At 36.8% G+C, this 17,500-nt stretch overlaps 1 protein-coding gene and 1 non-coding gene across 2 annotated transcripts in view; both read left to right on the top strand.

The window, feature by feature from the left end:
* Window positions 1–6,702: 6,702 nt before the first annotated feature.
* On the top strand, window positions 6,703–6,978 carry LOC133641204 (small Cajal body-specific RNA 13). The gene has a single exon (XR_009824268.1). It is a non-coding gene; the product is annotated as a small Cajal body-specific RNA 13 (non-coding RNA).
* A 4,415-nt stretch (window positions 6,979–11,393) lies between these two features.
* Window positions 11,394–17,500, top strand: part of LOC133640384 (glutaredoxin-related protein 5, mitochondrial-like) — a 7,080-nt gene continuing 973 nt past the window's right edge. The window contains exon 1 of the mRNA XM_062033772.1: window positions 11,394–11,963. Coding sequence (XP_061889756.1) covers window positions 11,480–11,963 — 484 coding nt within the window. The 5' untranslated portion in view covers window positions 11,394–11,479. The remainder of the gene's footprint in view (window positions 11,964–17,500) is intronic.

The raw sequence follows: 17,500 nt of genomic DNA on the forward strand, positions 1-17,500 counted from the left end.
TTCTACCTTCAAGGTACTCAAAGCGCTTTGACACTATTTCCACATTCACACATTCACACACTGATGGAGGGAGCTGCCATGCAAGGCAGCTACCAGCACCCATCAGGAGCAAGGGTGAAGTGTCTTGCCCAAGGACACAACGGACGTGACTAGGATGGTAGAAGGTGGGGATTGAACCCCAGTAACCAGCAACCCTCCGAGTGCTGGCACGGCCACTCTACCAACTTCGCCACGCCGTCCCCATTAAAATGCTAACATTGACGTTGACATTCTCCTAAGATGGTGTCAAGTATTAAAATCCACAGTAAGGAAGGTGTAAACATGCACAATTGGCTAAAATGTTAGCATGAAAACATGGTATGAGTTGACATACTTACAAGATGGGGCCGAGTATCAAAAACCATGATTTTTTAGTTTTAAGCGAACATTAGCTGAAATGCTACCATAAAATTTTAGCATACGAACATTAACATGCTAACATTTACGTTGACATTCTCCTAAAATGGTGTCAAGTATCAAAATCCACGGTGTGGAGGTGTAAACATGCACAGTTAGCTAAAATGCTATCATAAAATGTTAGCATGAAAACATGGTATTAGTTAGCATACTTGAAAGATGGGGCCGAGTATCAAAAACCATGATTTTTTAGTTTTAAACGAACATTAGCTAAAATGCTACCATAAAATTTTAGCATGCTAACGTTAGCATACGAACATTAGCATGCCAACATATACGTTGACATTCTCCTAAGATGGGGTCAAGTATCAAAATCCACGGTGTGTAGGTGTAAACGTGCAGAGTTAGCTAAAATGCTAGCATGAAAACATGGTATTAGTTAGCATACTTACAAGATAGGGCAGAGTATCAAAAAACATGATTTTTTTTGTTTTAAATGAACATTAGCTAAAATGCTACCATAAAATTTTAGCATGCTAACGTTAGCATACAAACATTACCAAGCCAACATGCACGTTGACATTCTCCTAAGATAATGCGAAGTATCAAAATCCAGTGTGTAGGTGTAAACAGGCACAATTAGCTAAAATGCTAGCATGAAAACATCGTATGAGTTAGCATACTTACAAGATGGGGCGAGTATCAAAAACCATGATTTTTTTTGTTTTAAACGAACGTTAGCTAAAATGCTACCATAAAATTTTACTATACGAATTCAAATCCACGGTGTGTAGGTGTAAACATGCACAATTGGCTAAAATGCTAGCATAAAATGTTAGCATGAAAACATGGTATGAGTTGACATACTTACAAGATGGGGCCGAATATCAAAAACCATGATTTTTTAGTTTTAAGCGAACATTAGCTGAAATGCTACCATAAAATTTTAGCATACGAGCATTAGCATACCAACATGTACGTTGACATTGTCCTAAGATGGTGTCAAGTATCAAAATCCTTGGTGTGTAGGTGTAAACATGCACAGTTAGCTAAAATGTTAGCATGAAAACATGGTATGAGTTGGCATACTTACAAGATGGGGCCGAGTATCAAAAACCATATTATTTTAGTTTTAAACAAACATTAGCTAAAATGCTCCCATAAAATTTTAGCATGCCGACATATACGTTGACGTTCTCCTAAGATGGTGTTAAGTATTAAAATCCACGGTGTGTAGGTGTAAACATGCACAGTTAGCTAAAATGCTAGCATAACATGTTAGCATGAAAACATGGTATGAGTTGGCATACTTACAAGATGGGGCAGAGTATCAAAAACTGTTTTTTGTTTTTGTTTTAAATGAACATTAGCTAAAAGGCTACCATAAAATGTTGCATGCTAACGTTAGCATACGAACATTAACATGCCAACATGTACGTTGACATTGTCCTAAGAGGGTGTCAAGTATCAAAATCCACGGTGTGTAGGTGTAAACATGCACAGTTAGCTAAAATGCTAGCATAACATGTTAGCATGAAAACATGGTATGAGATAGCATACTTACAAGATGGGGCCGAGTATCAAAAAACATGATTTTTTTAAGTTTTAAACAAACATTAGCTAAAATGCTACCATAAAATTTTAGCATGCTAACGTTAGCATACAAACATTAGCATGCCAACATATACGTTGACATTCTCCGAAGATGGTGCCAAGTATCTAAATCCATGCGTGCGTATGTGTAAACATACAAAATAGTTGAAATGCTACCATAAAATTTTAGCATGCTAACGTTAGCATACGAACGTTAGCATGCCGACATATACGTTGACATACTCCTAAGATGGTGCCAAGTATCAAAATCCATGCGAGCGTATGTGTAAACATACAAAATAGCTGAAATGCTACCATAAAATTTTAGCATGCTAACATTAGCACACGAACATTAGCATGCCGACATATACGTTGACGTACTCCTAAGATGGTGCCAAGTATCTAAATCCATGCATGCATATGTGTAACCATACAAAGTAGCTGAAATGCTACCATAAAATTTTAGCATGCTAACGTTAGCATACGAACGTTAGTATACCGACATATACGTTGGCAAACTCCTAAAATGGTGCCAAGTATCAAAAACTCCATAGTGTGTCACTTCAGGTAAGTATCATGTGACCGATACAGCTGTGTTTATCAGGAAGCTGTTCCTTGCAATCGCTCATGCTAAAAGAAGTCTGCCGCGTTTAACTTTCCTTGCAATTGTTTTTGAAAAAAACAAAGTATAACAACTATATGCTCTAAATAATTGTATTTGCAGGTCAAATTCAGTGACTTTTATAATACAACAGATGGGTGATCGTTATGACACACTGTCGCTGTGTCAATGCAGCCAGTGAGTGTGCCACACACTCACTGAGGCCTCAGTTACTCATCACAAGGCCCCAACGTGATCACGAGTATCACCATTACAATACAAGCAAGTTGTTTTTAAAAGGTAACATTTATATATAATGTTTTGCTCAGAAAACACAACATTCACTACATTTCAACACCAAAAAAGTTCTATAATTTGACAAACGTTGAAGAAGGGAAAAAAATCAATGTTTGTCAAGTTGTAGAATTGTTTTTATCACATTTATTTTTATGCAGTGTCACTTAAAATCAAGGTTGAAAATGTATTCGTTATTTATGTCTTGTTTTTATGTAAGAAGAGACCCCCCTGTGTTATAAAAGTAATAATAAATGTTTAAAAACAACTTTTTGGTCAGAAGACCCAACATTCAGTACATTTTACTCTTTAAAAAAAAAAAAGATTTCTTTCAACTTCAAATCCAGGTTGAAAAAACGTATAATCAAACATATTCCTTTAGACCAGGCCTGGGCAATTATTTTGACTCAGGGGCCACATTTAGAGAAAAAATGTGTCTGGGGGCCGGTATACCTATTTTTAGGAACACTAATACACAATAATGTCTAATTGAATGCTAAAAACGTTATGACAGACCGCTTTAAAAAACTTAATGGAGTTTTTAAATTTTTCTATGAACGATAAAACACTGAATATTGACAAAATATGAACGGCACACCCCAAAAATGCAACAAACAGCGAAATATGATCGCGAAGGGTACAAAATAAACCCACCTACTGATATTTGCTGAATTTCCCCCAGGGATCAGTAAAGTACTTTATATTCTATTCTATTCTACATATCACTAAGCTTTAGAACTTTGTTGTGAAAATCTCCTTCCGCGTCTGTGGAAACGTTTCCCACCCACACGGCTTGGTGCCTCGTCAGAGCTGCTGTGACGTACATTACCATAGTAACTAATTTGATGACCATAGTAACTAATTAGATGACCATAGTAACTAATTAGATGACCATAGTAACTAATTAAATTACCATAGTAACTGGTAAATCATACATAAGCGCTGATTCCAACCATTGAAATACTTTGTACAGTTCAAGACTTACGGTCATTTGAAAACATCATAATGGCAGCTACACTTTCCATCTTAAAGATCTAAAAAAATTATTTCCAGAAAATTGGTAATATTGTTATTTTTTTTAGAAAAGACTTTAAAAAAAAATCTTAAAACCACTTTTGGTCAGCATTCACTGCATTTACCTCATAACACCAAAAAAAAAGACTATAATTTGACAAAAGTGTGTCTTTTAATAAACTCAAAGTTGAAAAAAAGATTTGTTTTGTTTTTAAATTGAAGAACATACTATTTATATCGACGTTGGATTATTATATACAACACAAGCATGTTGTTTTTTTGCACGTTCTGTATCGCGGCAATAATTATGACTATTTATTGGGGTTTTTGTTTCTTATTTTTGAATGTGTTACTTAATTTAAAGGCCTACTGAAAGCCACTACTACCGACCACGCAGTCTGATAGTTTATATATCAATGATGAAATCTTAACATTGCAACACATGCCAATACGGCCGGGTTAACTTATAAAGTGCAATTTTAAAATTCCCGCCACACTTCCGGTTGAAAAACTCCTTTGGATATGATTTATGCGCGTGACGTCACAAAATCCACGGAAGTGGTTGGACCCCATCTGACCCGATACAAAAACCTCTTGTTTTCTTCGACAAAATTCCACAGTATTCTGGACATCTGTGTTGGTGAATCTTTTGCAATTTGTTTAATGAACAATGGAGGCTGCAAAGAAGAACGTTGTAGGTGGGATCGGTGTATTAGCGGCTAAGTACAATACTTACAGCAACACAACAAGGACTACTTACTTAGCAGACGCCTAGCTGATGCTTGCCGCCAAACCCACGGATGAAGTCCTTCGTCGCGCCGTCGATCGCTGGAACGCAGGTGAGCACAGCTGTTGATGGGAAGATGAGGGCTGGCTGGCGTAGGTGGAGCGCTAATGTTTTTATCATAGTTCTGTGAGGTCCGGTTGCTAAGTTGCTAAATTAGCCTTAGCGTCGTTAGCAACAGCATTGTTAAGCCTTACCAGGCTGAGAATTATTAACCGTGTAGTTACATGTACATGGTTTAATAGTATTGTTGATCTTCTGTCTATACTTCCAGTCAGGGGTTTATTTCTTTTGTTTCTATCTTCGTTTGAGAACGATGCTAGCACGTTAGCTCAGTAGCTAACTGTGTCACAGATGTATTGTTGTGGAGATAAAAGTCACTTTAAATGTCCATTTCGCGTGCTCGACTCTCATTTTCAAGAGGATATAGTATCTGAGGTGGTTTAAAATACAAATCCGTGATCCACAATAGAAAAAGGAGAGAGTGTGGAATCCAATGAGCCAGCTTGTACCTAAGTTACGATCAGAGCGAAAAAAAGATACGTCCATCACTGCCTCTCTAGTCCTTCACTCTAACGTTCCTCATCTACGAATCTTTCATCCTCGCTCAAATTAATGGGGTAATCGTCGCTTTGTCGCTCCGAATCTCTCTCGCTCCATTGTAAACAATGGGGAATTGTGAGGAATACTAGCTCCTGTGACGTCACGCTACTTCCGGTACAGGCAAGGCTTTTTTTTTATCAGCGAGCAAAAGTTGCGAACTTTATCGTCGTTGTTCTATACTAAATCCTTTCAGCAAAAATATGGCAATATCGCGAAATGATCAAGTATGACACATAGAATAGATCTGCTATCCCCGTTTAAGTAAAAAAAATTCATTTCAGTAGGCCTTTAAAGGCCATAGAACACGCCAATACAATTCAAACACCTGATCAACACACACAATCACTCAGCCCAAAAGACCGTTCACCTAACCCAAGGTTCATAAAGCTTATATATTTTTAAAAAGTTACGTACGTGACGCGCACGTACGGTACGGTACGTGTTATGCTAGCTCCTAGCTCCTATGCTAGCTCCTAGCTCCATAGAACACGCCAATACAATTCAAACACCTGATCAACACACACAATCACTCAGCCCAAAAGACCGTTCACCTAACCCAAGGTTCATAAAGCTTATATATTTTAAAAAAGTTACGTACATACGCAAAAAAAAGTTGCGCACATACGGTCAAGCGATCAAATGTTTAGAAGCCAAAGCTGCATACTCACAGTAGCACGTCTGCGTCTTTGTCATCCAAATCAAAGTAATCCTGGTAAGAGTCTGTGTTGTCCCAGTTCTCTACAGGCGTCTGTGTATCAAAGTCAAAAGTCCTCCTGGTTAGAGTCTCTGTTATCCGAGTTCTTCCATCTTGACTGCATCTTTCGGGAATGTAAACAAAGAAGCGCCGGCTGTGTACTGTTGTTGCTGACTACGTTTGAAAAATACGTCCATTTTGCACCGACAACTTTCTTCTTTGCTTGCTCAGCTTCCTTCTCCATAATGCAATGAACATGATTGCAACAGATTCACGAACACAGATGTCCAGAATATTGTGGAATTATGAAATGAAAACAGAGCTTTTTCGTATTGGCTTCAATGTGGAAGGCATACCCGTGTTCGCCGGTCTACGTCACGCGCATACGTCATCCTCAGAGGCGTTTCGAACCGGAAGTTTAGCGGCAAATTTAAAATGTCACTTTATAAGTTAACCCGGCCGTATTGGCATGTGTTATAATGTTAAGATTTCATCATTGATATATAAACTATCAGACTGCGTGGTCGGTAGTAGTGGCTTTCAGTAGGCCTTTAATGAATATGGTTAATGTAGTTTGTTCTATTAGAATTAGGGGAAAAAAACATGTTTGGGGGTTTTAAATTGGCATGCTTTCATTTTTGAAAATGTAAACGACACCCAAGACTAGTCAGCTGCTGTGAGCGTCGGGATGGATTTGTAAGCTTCATGCGCGGCAATAAAGTGTGTTTGCAGCCTTGCGACTGTGTCACTTGCACTTGTCCGTTGCTCGTGGCTTTAACAAGGTCTGCGAAAAGCAAGCAGGAGAATGAAAAGGCGTGACTTCTGGAGGCTCAGAAGCTTTACGTGCGATGTTCTCCGGACACGTGACTCCTGCCTCGCACGGCGGTGACGGCCTCGCTCTCTAGGCGCCACCTTTCTTGAGGCAGGTAGAGGAAAACCTTGGCACACTGCTGAGGCAGGTGGAGACCTTCCTGTCTGGCACTGTTAACCAAGAAACAATCTTTTCAGTTTTCGTCAGAATAAAATCAGTTTGGCACATTATTGCATGCTTGCATTTTTGACCCCCACCAACTCACTCGCTTTGGTAATGAAACTCTCTATTGACTTAAAACTGCTAAGGACTGTCAGCTTATGTATGTATGGCCAATATGAAACATGTGCACTCAGCACCCCATCTTGTCAGAAAATAACAGAAATCAAGATTTTTTTTTGCCAAGTTTCCTTAAAAGAAAGATATGTACATATGGAAGTAGAATTGTCTCACATCAACTTATATCAGAGGTGTCCCAATATGCGGCCCGGGGTCCATTTGCGGCCCGCAGCTAATCGTATACCGGCCCCCCACACATTCTGAAAAAATTGCAAAATTGATAGTATTGCAAAAATAAAAAATAAACATTTCAAAAAAGTGGAATGAGGTGAAATCTAATGAGAAAATGTTGCAATGTTGACACAAAACTGCCATCCATGCAGGCTGTTTTTTTTTTTTGTGTGTCTTTGTTTATTTTTTATTTTTTTGCCATTGCTCGAAAAAAGAAAAAAAATCTGTTACAATGAATTATTACTTAAAAATTGTCACTTTATTTCATGTGGAAAAAATATTGCATATATTGTGTGGTTGCCATATAAAAACATCAAAGTTTTATTTGACAAAAGAGCATAAAACAAACAAAATAATAGTTCAAACGTAAAATGGACAGATATATCTGAAGTTGATCTCGTAATTTAAGTGTGAAAAGTAAAAGAAAAACTAATAAAAATGTATCACTTTATGAGTGGGAGACCTTTTGGATCCCAAATATATTTAGTGGGATTTTATTTAACTTTTCACTGTGATTACTCAAAAATATGAAAGAATTCAAATCAATGGTGTCCTGCATTATTGATCTTTTAAGGCTCTAATTACTAAATACTGCATATTTCAGTTTTAATATAAAAAAACTAAGTTGTCTTTGACAGAAAAGGCATAAAACCTGGTTTGTTTGTTTTTTACTTGATATCAACCTAAAGTTGATATAGAGATATACTGTAAAAAAAAAAAAATTAATAATTTGACTTATTTTTAACATTTTAATGACTTAGACCCTTGACTGGTCCCCGGAAGCCCTAAAGGTTAAAAAAAAAATCGATATATTTTGTTATGGTTTGAAAATGGAAAATATCAAAATGGCCCCCATGTGCTTAAATTTTTCCGTGTGTGGCCCTCAGGGGATAAAGTTTGGACACCCCTGACCTATATATAATACATCAATATATTAGTACATATGCATATATTAATAAATATACAAATGCAAATGCGATATACAAATAATTTGTATAAATAAATGCGTATTTGTAAATATATTTTTTAGATTTGAAAATATATACAAATAAAGTGTATAAATATAAAAATGTGACATACAAATGAATCAAGAATTTGTGTAAATAAATGTGTATTTGTAAATATACTTTTGAGATTTGAATATAAATATGCTTGATTTTGTATTGAATTTGCATATGTGGATCGCTTTTTTGCTTTTGCGTGGACGAGACATTCCTCCCACAAACCAGATGCACAAATAAATGTGACAGACACACTCCCCTGAACAACCAGCAGAGGGCACGTACAGTACGCAGAGAGCTTCCTGGAATGGGTTTCCATGGCCGAGCAGCTGCATCTAAGCCATGCATCACCAAGTCCAACGCAAAGCGTGGGATGCAGTGGTGTAAAGCACGTTGCCACTGGACTTTAGAGCAGTGGAGACTCCTTCTCTGGAGTGATGAATCACGCTTTTCCATCTGGCAATCTGATGGATGAGTCTGGGTTTGGAGGTTGCCAGGAGAACGGTACATTTCGGACTGCATTGTGCCGAGTGTGATATTTGGTGGAGGAGGAATTATGGTGTGGGGTTGTTTTTCAGGAGTTGGGCTTGGCCCCTTAGTTCCAGTGAAAGGAACTTTGAATGCTCCAGGATACCAAAACATTTTGGACAATTCCATCCTCCCAACCTTGTGGGAACAGTTTGGAGCGGGCCCTTTCCTCTTCCAACATGACTGTGCACCAGTTCACAAAAGGAAGGTCCATGAATGAACTTGACTGGCCTGCACAGAGTCCTGACCTGAACCCGATAAAACACCTTTGGGATGAATTTGAACGGAGACTGAGAGCCAGGCCTTCTCCACCAACATCAGTGTGTGACCTCACCAATGCACTTTTGGAAGTTGGGAGGATGTACTGTATATGTGTATATATGTATGTTTGTAAATATACATATATGTGTATATATATATACATATATAAATGTATATTTGTATGTGTGTATATATACATTTATATATGTATGTATTGCATACATATAAACATTGTTATATAAATAAGTGTATATGTTTTTAAATATAAATACATATACACTTATGTAATTATATATGCATATGTGTAGTTATATATATATATATATGCAATACATTGTAAACAAGACAAACAACACAGAACAGTGGAAAAACATTGAAATTGTAAAATTTCAGCAAACATTGTTTTTACACTTGTGTCATGATACAAGTCTGCTACACGTTTCTAACATTTAGATGCAAAGTGTCTGATAATGAAGCAAAGTCTCGGGATCACTCGGGAGGAGCTGGATGAAGTGGCGAGGGCGAGGTAAGTCTGGGCTTCCCTGCTTCGGCTTCTGCCCCCGCCACCCGACTTCGGATCAGCGGAAGGAAATGGATGGAAGCAAAGTTGCTAAAATTGTGAATACATCAACAAATGGGTTCGATGTTCAGTTGTTTATATTTTAAAATAAAAAAAATTCTGATCAATGTTGTACTAATATTTGTTATATGTGCAATAGCATTATTGTGGCAGTGTAAAGGAATATGACTAATAAAGTATTGATTATATCTGGAGCACCGGCATTAAACGTACAGGCGCTTATAGCTAACAACAATATCTGTATAACAATTCAGAAATGTTCGCTCTTACTCGTGAAAAGTATTTCTCCGTGCCCTGTTTTCTCACTCTCCGCCGAGTTGCACAAGAATATTCAGCACGATGCTCTGGCATCTTCTGCTTGCCGCAACTTTCTGCTGCATGAATTGATTTATTTGGACTTAAACAAGTTGAAAAACGTATTCGGGTGTTACCATTTAGTGGTCAATTGTACGGAATATGTACTGTACTGTGCAATCTACTAATACAAGTTTCAATCAATCAAACTCAAGTAGATGACCGGTTCAAGATGGCGGTCGAATTTCCTGCGCCCTCGCATCCAATGCGGCGTCTAATCACAGATGTCTATGGCTTCGTAAGCAATTAGTCAACTATAATCAAAATTGCGTACCTTCATTTAGTTTACTAAATATTTTGGTATTGTATTCGTGTTAAAAAGTGTTGTATTGACTGGGTTTTGTTTAAAGAAGTTTCAAATGGGGGAAAAAAAAGGAATGACTTCCGTTTTACTCAAGCCCACCCGGAAGATGTTCTGGAGTTTTGTAAACAATAATGCGTAAAGTTCAATAGAAATATTCGCTCTTACTCATGAAAAGTATTTCTCCGTGTCCTGTTTTCTCACTCTCCGCCGAGTTGCACAAGAATATTCAGCACGATGCTCTGGCATCTTCTGCTTGCCGCTTCTTTCTGCTGCTCAAGTAGATGACCGGTTCAAGATGGCGGTCGAATTTCCTGCGCCCTCGCATCCAATGCGGCGTCTAATCACAGATGTCTATGGCTTCGTAAGCACTTAGTCAACTATAATCAAAATTACGTTGGACCCCGACTTAAACAAGTTTAAAAACGTATTCGGGTGTTACCATTTAGTGGTCAATTGTACGGAATATGTACTGTACTGTGCAACCTACTAATAAAAGTCTCAATCAATCAAAGTGTAATGATAGTGTTGACCACATGGTGGTAGTAATAGTCTACAAATGACTAGGAACCAATTATAGTATGTGTCGAGTAGGACTCTTTAGAGGTGGACACATCAGGTACGCACGAATGTTGAAGAAGCGTGTAAAATGTTATCGTTATTAAAAGACAGTTTTACAAGTGTTATTTAAAACAATAACATAACATTACGTACCTTCATTGAGTTTACTAAATAGTTTGGTATTGTATTCGTGTTAAAAAGTACTGTATTGACTGGGTTAACGAAGTTAAAAAGGAATTACTTCCGTTTTACTCAAGCCACCCAGAAGATGTTCTGCAGTTTCGTAAACAAGACTGCGTAAAGTTCAATTGAAATGACGTATCTTCATTGAGTCCGCTAAATACTTTTGTATTTTATTTGTGTTAACCTTGTTTCCTTTTGCGAAGTTGCGAATTTAAAAAAAAACGAAGAAAAAAATTAAATAGCAATGACTCCCGCTTTATTTTAGCCACCCCAGAAGTTGTGATTTTTCGTAAGCAATATTTTTCCAATTATAATTCACTTTATCTATCTTTGTTTAGTTTACTAAATATTCGGCTTTTGTTTGTGTTGAAGTTGAATCTGGTAAACACGAAAAAAATGTTTCCAATAAGATGAACGTCTGCCACAACCAATCACAAAGCAGATTTGACTGTGTGCGCGCGCAGCTGGCCAATGAACATGAAGGTCCCGCCTCTTCAAGACGTACCTACGTCGTCGTGCATTTCCGGTCTCGCTCCTCCTGGGTCGTGTCGTCAAACAACAGACCAAAATTAACTTCAATTCAAGCATTAAACGCCATGAATAGCTTAGTAAGATACACCGCTCGGTGTCTGCGGTCCGGGGCGCCGTGTTCCCTGCCTGTAGACGTCGAAGGACGCTGGTGGACGACCTCTCGCCGGCTCCTGTGCGCGGCGGCGGGCGCGGAGAAGGACGTGGACGTCATGGTGAAGAAGGACAAGGTGGTTGTCTTCATGAAGGGAACACCCGCGCAGCCATTGTGCGGCTTCAGTAACGCCGTCGTCCAGATCCTCCGGATGCACGGCGTGGACGAGTATGCCGCCTACAACGTGCTGGAGGACCAAGAACTTCGAGAAGGTCAGTCGGTCGTCTTGACTTAACGTTCACCTTTTCGCCTAAAATGTCTCACAAAAACCACATGTGGCTTTGTGTCGTCATTTTCTTGTCGGATTCGCTTTAACGTTCCTCAGTGTCTTGTTTGATTGATTGAGACTTGTATTAGTAGATTGCACAGTACAGTACATATTCCGTACAATTGACCACTAAATGGTAACACCCCAATACGTTTTTCAACTTGTTTAAGTCGGGGTCCACTTAAATTGATTCATGACACAGATATATACTATCATCATAATACAGTCATCACACAAGATAAACATCAGAGTATATACATTGAATTATTTACAATCTGGGGTCCATCCATCCATCTTCTTCCGCTTATCCGAGGTCGGGTCGCGGGGGCAGCAGCCTAAGCAGGGAAACCCAGAATCTGGGGTGTGAACTGATAAAAAAAATTTTTTTTTGCATATAATCATTTACTTTAGAATTTGATGCCAGCAACACGCGACAAAGTAGTTGGGAAAGGGCATGTTCACCACTGTGTTACATGGCCTTTCCTTTTAACAACACTCGGTAAATGTTTGGGAACTGAGGAGACACATTTTTGAAGCTTCTCAAGTGGAAATCTTTCCCATTCTTGCTTGATGTACAGCTTAAGTTGTTCAACAGTCCGGGGGTCTCCGTTGTGGTATTTTAGGCTTCAAAATGCGCCACACATTTTCAATGGGAGACAGGTCTGGACTACAGGCAGGCCAGTCTAGTACCCGCACTCTTTTACTATGAAGCCACGTTGATGTAACACGTGGCTTGGCATTGTCTTGCTGAAATAAGCAGGGGCGTCCATGGTAACGTTGCTTGGATGGCAACATATGTTGCTCCAAAACCTGTATGTACCTTTCAGCATTAATGGCGCCTTCACAGATGTGTAAGTTACCCATGTCTTGGGCACTAATACACCCCCATACCATCACACATGCTGGCTTTTCAGCATTGCACCTATAACAATCCGGATGGTTCTTTTCCTCTTTGGTCCGGAGGACACGACGTCCACAGTTTCCAAAAACAATTTGAAATGTGGACTCGTCAGACCACAGAACACTTTTCCACTTTGTATCAGTCCATCTTAGATGAGCTCAGGCCCAGCAAAGCCGACGGCGTTTCTGGGTGTTGTTGATAAACGGTTTTCGCCTTGCATAGGAGAGTTTTAACTTGCACTTACAGATGTAGCGACCAACTGTAGTTACTGACAGTGGGTTTCTGAAGTGTTCCTGAGCCCATGTGGTGATATCCTTTACACACTGATGTCGCTTGTTGATGCAGTACAGCCTGAGGGATGGAAGGTCACAGGCTTAGCTGCTTACGTGCAGTGATTTCTCCAGATTCTCTGAACCCTTTGATGATATTACGGAGTGTAGATGGTGAAATCCCTAAATTCCTTGCAATAGCTGGTTGAGAAAGGTTTTTCTTAAACTGTTCAACAATTTGCTCACGCATTTGTTGACAAAGTGGTGACCCTCGCCCCATCCTTGTTTGTGAATGACTGAGCATTTCATGGAATCTACTTTTATACCCAGTCATGGCACCCACCTGTTCCCAATTTGCCTGTTCCCCTGTGGGATGTTCCAAATAAGTGTTTGATGAGCATTCCTCAACTTTATCAGTATTTATTGCCACCTTTCCCAACTTCTTTGTCACGTGTTGCTGGCATCAAATTCTAAAGTTAATGATTATTTGCACAAAAAAAAAAGTTTATCAGTTTGAACATCAAATATGTTGTCTTTGTAGCATATTCAACTGAATATGGGTTGAAAATGATTTGCAAATCATTGTATTCCGTTTATATTTACATCTAACACAATTTCCCAACTCATATGGAAACGGGGTTTGTACAACATCCATTGTGGATTTTGCATAAATAAAATACGTCCGGTGTTAATACAGTCACACAATACGCTACGGATGTTAACGAATATAGAAAGTAAACAATCTCAACTCAATCTGCTCAAAGGAAGGTCAGTTTTGTAGCTTCTGTAACGAGCTAAACCTGTTTTCAGATGTGTGAACATGATTGCACAAGGGTTTTCTAATCATCAATTAGCCTTCTGAGCCAATGAGCAAACACATTGTACCATTAGAACACTGGAGTGATAGTTGCTGGAAATGGGCCTCTATACACCTATGTAGATATTGCACCAAAAACCAGACATTTGCAGCTAGAATAGTCATTTACCACATTAGCAATGTATAGAGTGTATTTCTTTAAAGTTAAGACTAGTTTAAAGTTATCTTCATTGAAAAATAAGGACATTTTAATGTGACCCCAAACTTTTGAACGGTAGTATATATATATATATATATATATATATATATATATATATATATATATATATATATATATATATATATATATATTTTTTATGCCCTCTTTGTCAAAACTCTCTTTATTGCATAGGAAAAACATAAATATACACCAGTTTGCTTTTTTTATTTCACTTTTTTTTGTTATTTGGGTTTTTTAAATATGTGCTTTTATGAAATTAGCCCTGAGCCGCACTCTGGACACCCCTGTTTAGACTAATATTATTGCAAATTGTAAGGACAAACATACAACAAACTGGGCTTTCGTCAAATAAAAAAAAAACCTATCCATTAAAGGCAGTACCTTTTGAAATGTTGAAGTTTTAACTGATAATTCAACTGTACTTTGTGTGAAAAATGCTCCTAGCGACAGAACAATAGCAACAACTATCTTCTGGGTTTGGAAGGAGATAATGTCATTGGCTGGCGAGGAATGTTGCTAGTCATGGTGACTCCACACGCCAGCTCAGCCCAGTCTTACTTTTATCAGTGTTTTGCACAAGTTGCAGCGGGCGGTGCTGCTTCCCAGTGACATGGCAGCTGACTTTTCTCACGCCGTGCGGCCAGGACTTACACAAAATAAAGACTAAACAGGACGTGGATCCGTTAGTATGGAGCCAAATTAGTCCAGAAGTAGAACAAGTGTATTAAAAATCAACAAATGTCAACACATTTTTTTTAGATTGCAAATTATTACGGTTCACTATTTGTGTGAATGTCCAAGCATCCACTCAAATAACATTGTACACCAAAAAAAATCTATTATTATTATTATTGTGTGAATGTCCACGCATTCACACATATAAGATTCTACACACAAAAAATCATCTATTTATTATTATTATTGTGTGAATGTCCCGGTATTCATAAATATAAGATTCTACACCAAAACATAATATATGTATTATTAATATTATTGTGTCAATGTCCAAGCAGCCACACAAATAAGATTCTACACCAAAAACAATTTATTATTATTATTATTATTGTGTGACTGTCCAGGCATTCTCAAATATAATATTGTAAACCCAAAAAATCATCTATTTATTATTAGTATTATTGTGTGAATGTCCAAGCATCCCCACAAATAATATTGTACACCAAAAAACAACTTATTATTGTGTGAATGTCCAGGCATTCACAAATAAGATTCTACACCAACCCATCTTCTATTTATTATTATTATTGTGTGAATGTCCAAGCATCCACACAAATAAGATTGCACACCAAAATGATTTATTATTATTATTATTATTGTGTGAATGTCAAAGTATCCACACAAATATTTTGCACCAAAAAACAATCTATTATTATTATTATTGTGTGACTGTCCAGGCATTCTCAAATATAAGATTTTACACCCAAAAAATAATATATTAATTATTAGTATTATTGTGTGTATGTCCAAGCATCCCCACAAATATTATTGTACACCAAAAAACTACTTATTATTGTGTGAATGTCCAGGCATTCACAAATATAAGATTCTACCCCAAAAATTAATCTATTATTATTATTGTGTGAATGTCCAGGCATTCACAAATATAAGATTCTACACCAAAAATTCATCTATTAATATTATTGTGTGAATGTCCAGGCATTCACAAATATAAGATTATACACAAAAAAATTCATCTATTTATTATTATTATTGTGTGAATGTCCAGGCATTCACAAATATAAGATTCTACACCAAAAATTCATCTATTTATAATTATTATTGTGTGAATGTCCAGGCTTTCACAAATATAAGATTCCACACCAAAAAATAATCTATTATTATCATTATTGTCATGAATGTCCAAGCATCAACACAAATAAGATTCTACACCAAAAACAATTTATATTATTATTATTGTGTGAATGTCCAAGTATATACACAAATATTGTACACCAAAAAACAATGTATTATTATTATTATTGTGTGAATGTCCAGGTATTCACAAATATAAGATTCTACACCAAAAAATCATCTATTTATTATTATTATTATTGTGTGAATGTCCAAGCATCCCCACAAATAAGATTGTACACCAAAAAACAACTTATTATTGTGTGAATGTCCAGGCATTCACAAATAAGATTCAACGCCAAAAAATCATCTATTTATTATTATTATTATTATTATTATTGTTTGAATGTCAAAGCATCCCCACTAATAAGATTCTACACCAAAAGTAATATTATTATTATTGTGTGAATGTCCAAGTATATACACAAATATTGTACACCAAAAAACAATGTATTATTATTATTATTGTGTGAATGTCCAGGTATTCACAAAAATAAGATTCTACACCAAAAAATCATCTATTTATTATTAGTATTATTGTGTGAATGTCCAAGCATCCCCACAAATAAGATTGTACACCAAAAAACAACTTATTATTGAGTGAATGTCCAGGCATTCACAAATATAAGATTCTACCCCAAAAATTCATCTATTTATTATTATTATTGTGTGAATGTCCAGGCTTTCACAAATATAAGATTCCACACCAAAAAATAATCTATTATTATCATTATTGTCAAGAATGTGCAAGCATCAACACAAATAAGATTCTACACCAAAAACGATTTATATTATTATTATTGTGTGAATGTCCAAGTATCTACACAAATATTGTACACCAAAAAACAATGTATTATTATTGTGTGAATGTCCAGGCATTCACAAATATAAGATTCTACACCAAAAATTCATCTATTTATTATTATTATTGTGTGAATGTCCAGGCTTTCACAAATATAAGATTCCACACCAAAAAATAATCTATTATCATTATTGTCAAGAATGTGCAAGCATCAACACAAATAAGATTCTACACCAAAAACGATTTATATTATTATTATTGTGTGAATGTCCAAGTATCTACACAAATATTGTACACCAAAAAACAATGTATTATTATTATTATTGTGTGAATGTCCAGGTATTCACAAATATAAGATTCTACACCAAAAAATCATCTATTTATTATTATTATTATTGTGTGAATGTCCAAGCATCCCCACAAATAAGATTGTACACCAAAAAACAACTTATTATTGTGTGAATGTCCAGGCATTCACAAATAAGATTCAACGCCAAAAAATCATCTATTTATTATTATTATTATTATTATTATTATTGTTTGAATGTCAAAGCATCCCCACTAATAAGATTCTACACCAAAAGTAATCTATTTATTATTATT

The sequence above is a fragment of the Entelurus aequoreus genome, linkage group LG23 (assembly GCF_033978785.1).
Source record: "Entelurus aequoreus isolate RoL-2023_Sb linkage group LG23, RoL_Eaeq_v1.1, whole genome shotgun sequence".
In the NCBI taxonomy this organism is placed as follows: Eukaryota; Metazoa; Chordata; class Actinopteri; order Syngnathiformes; family Syngnathidae; genus Entelurus; species Entelurus aequoreus.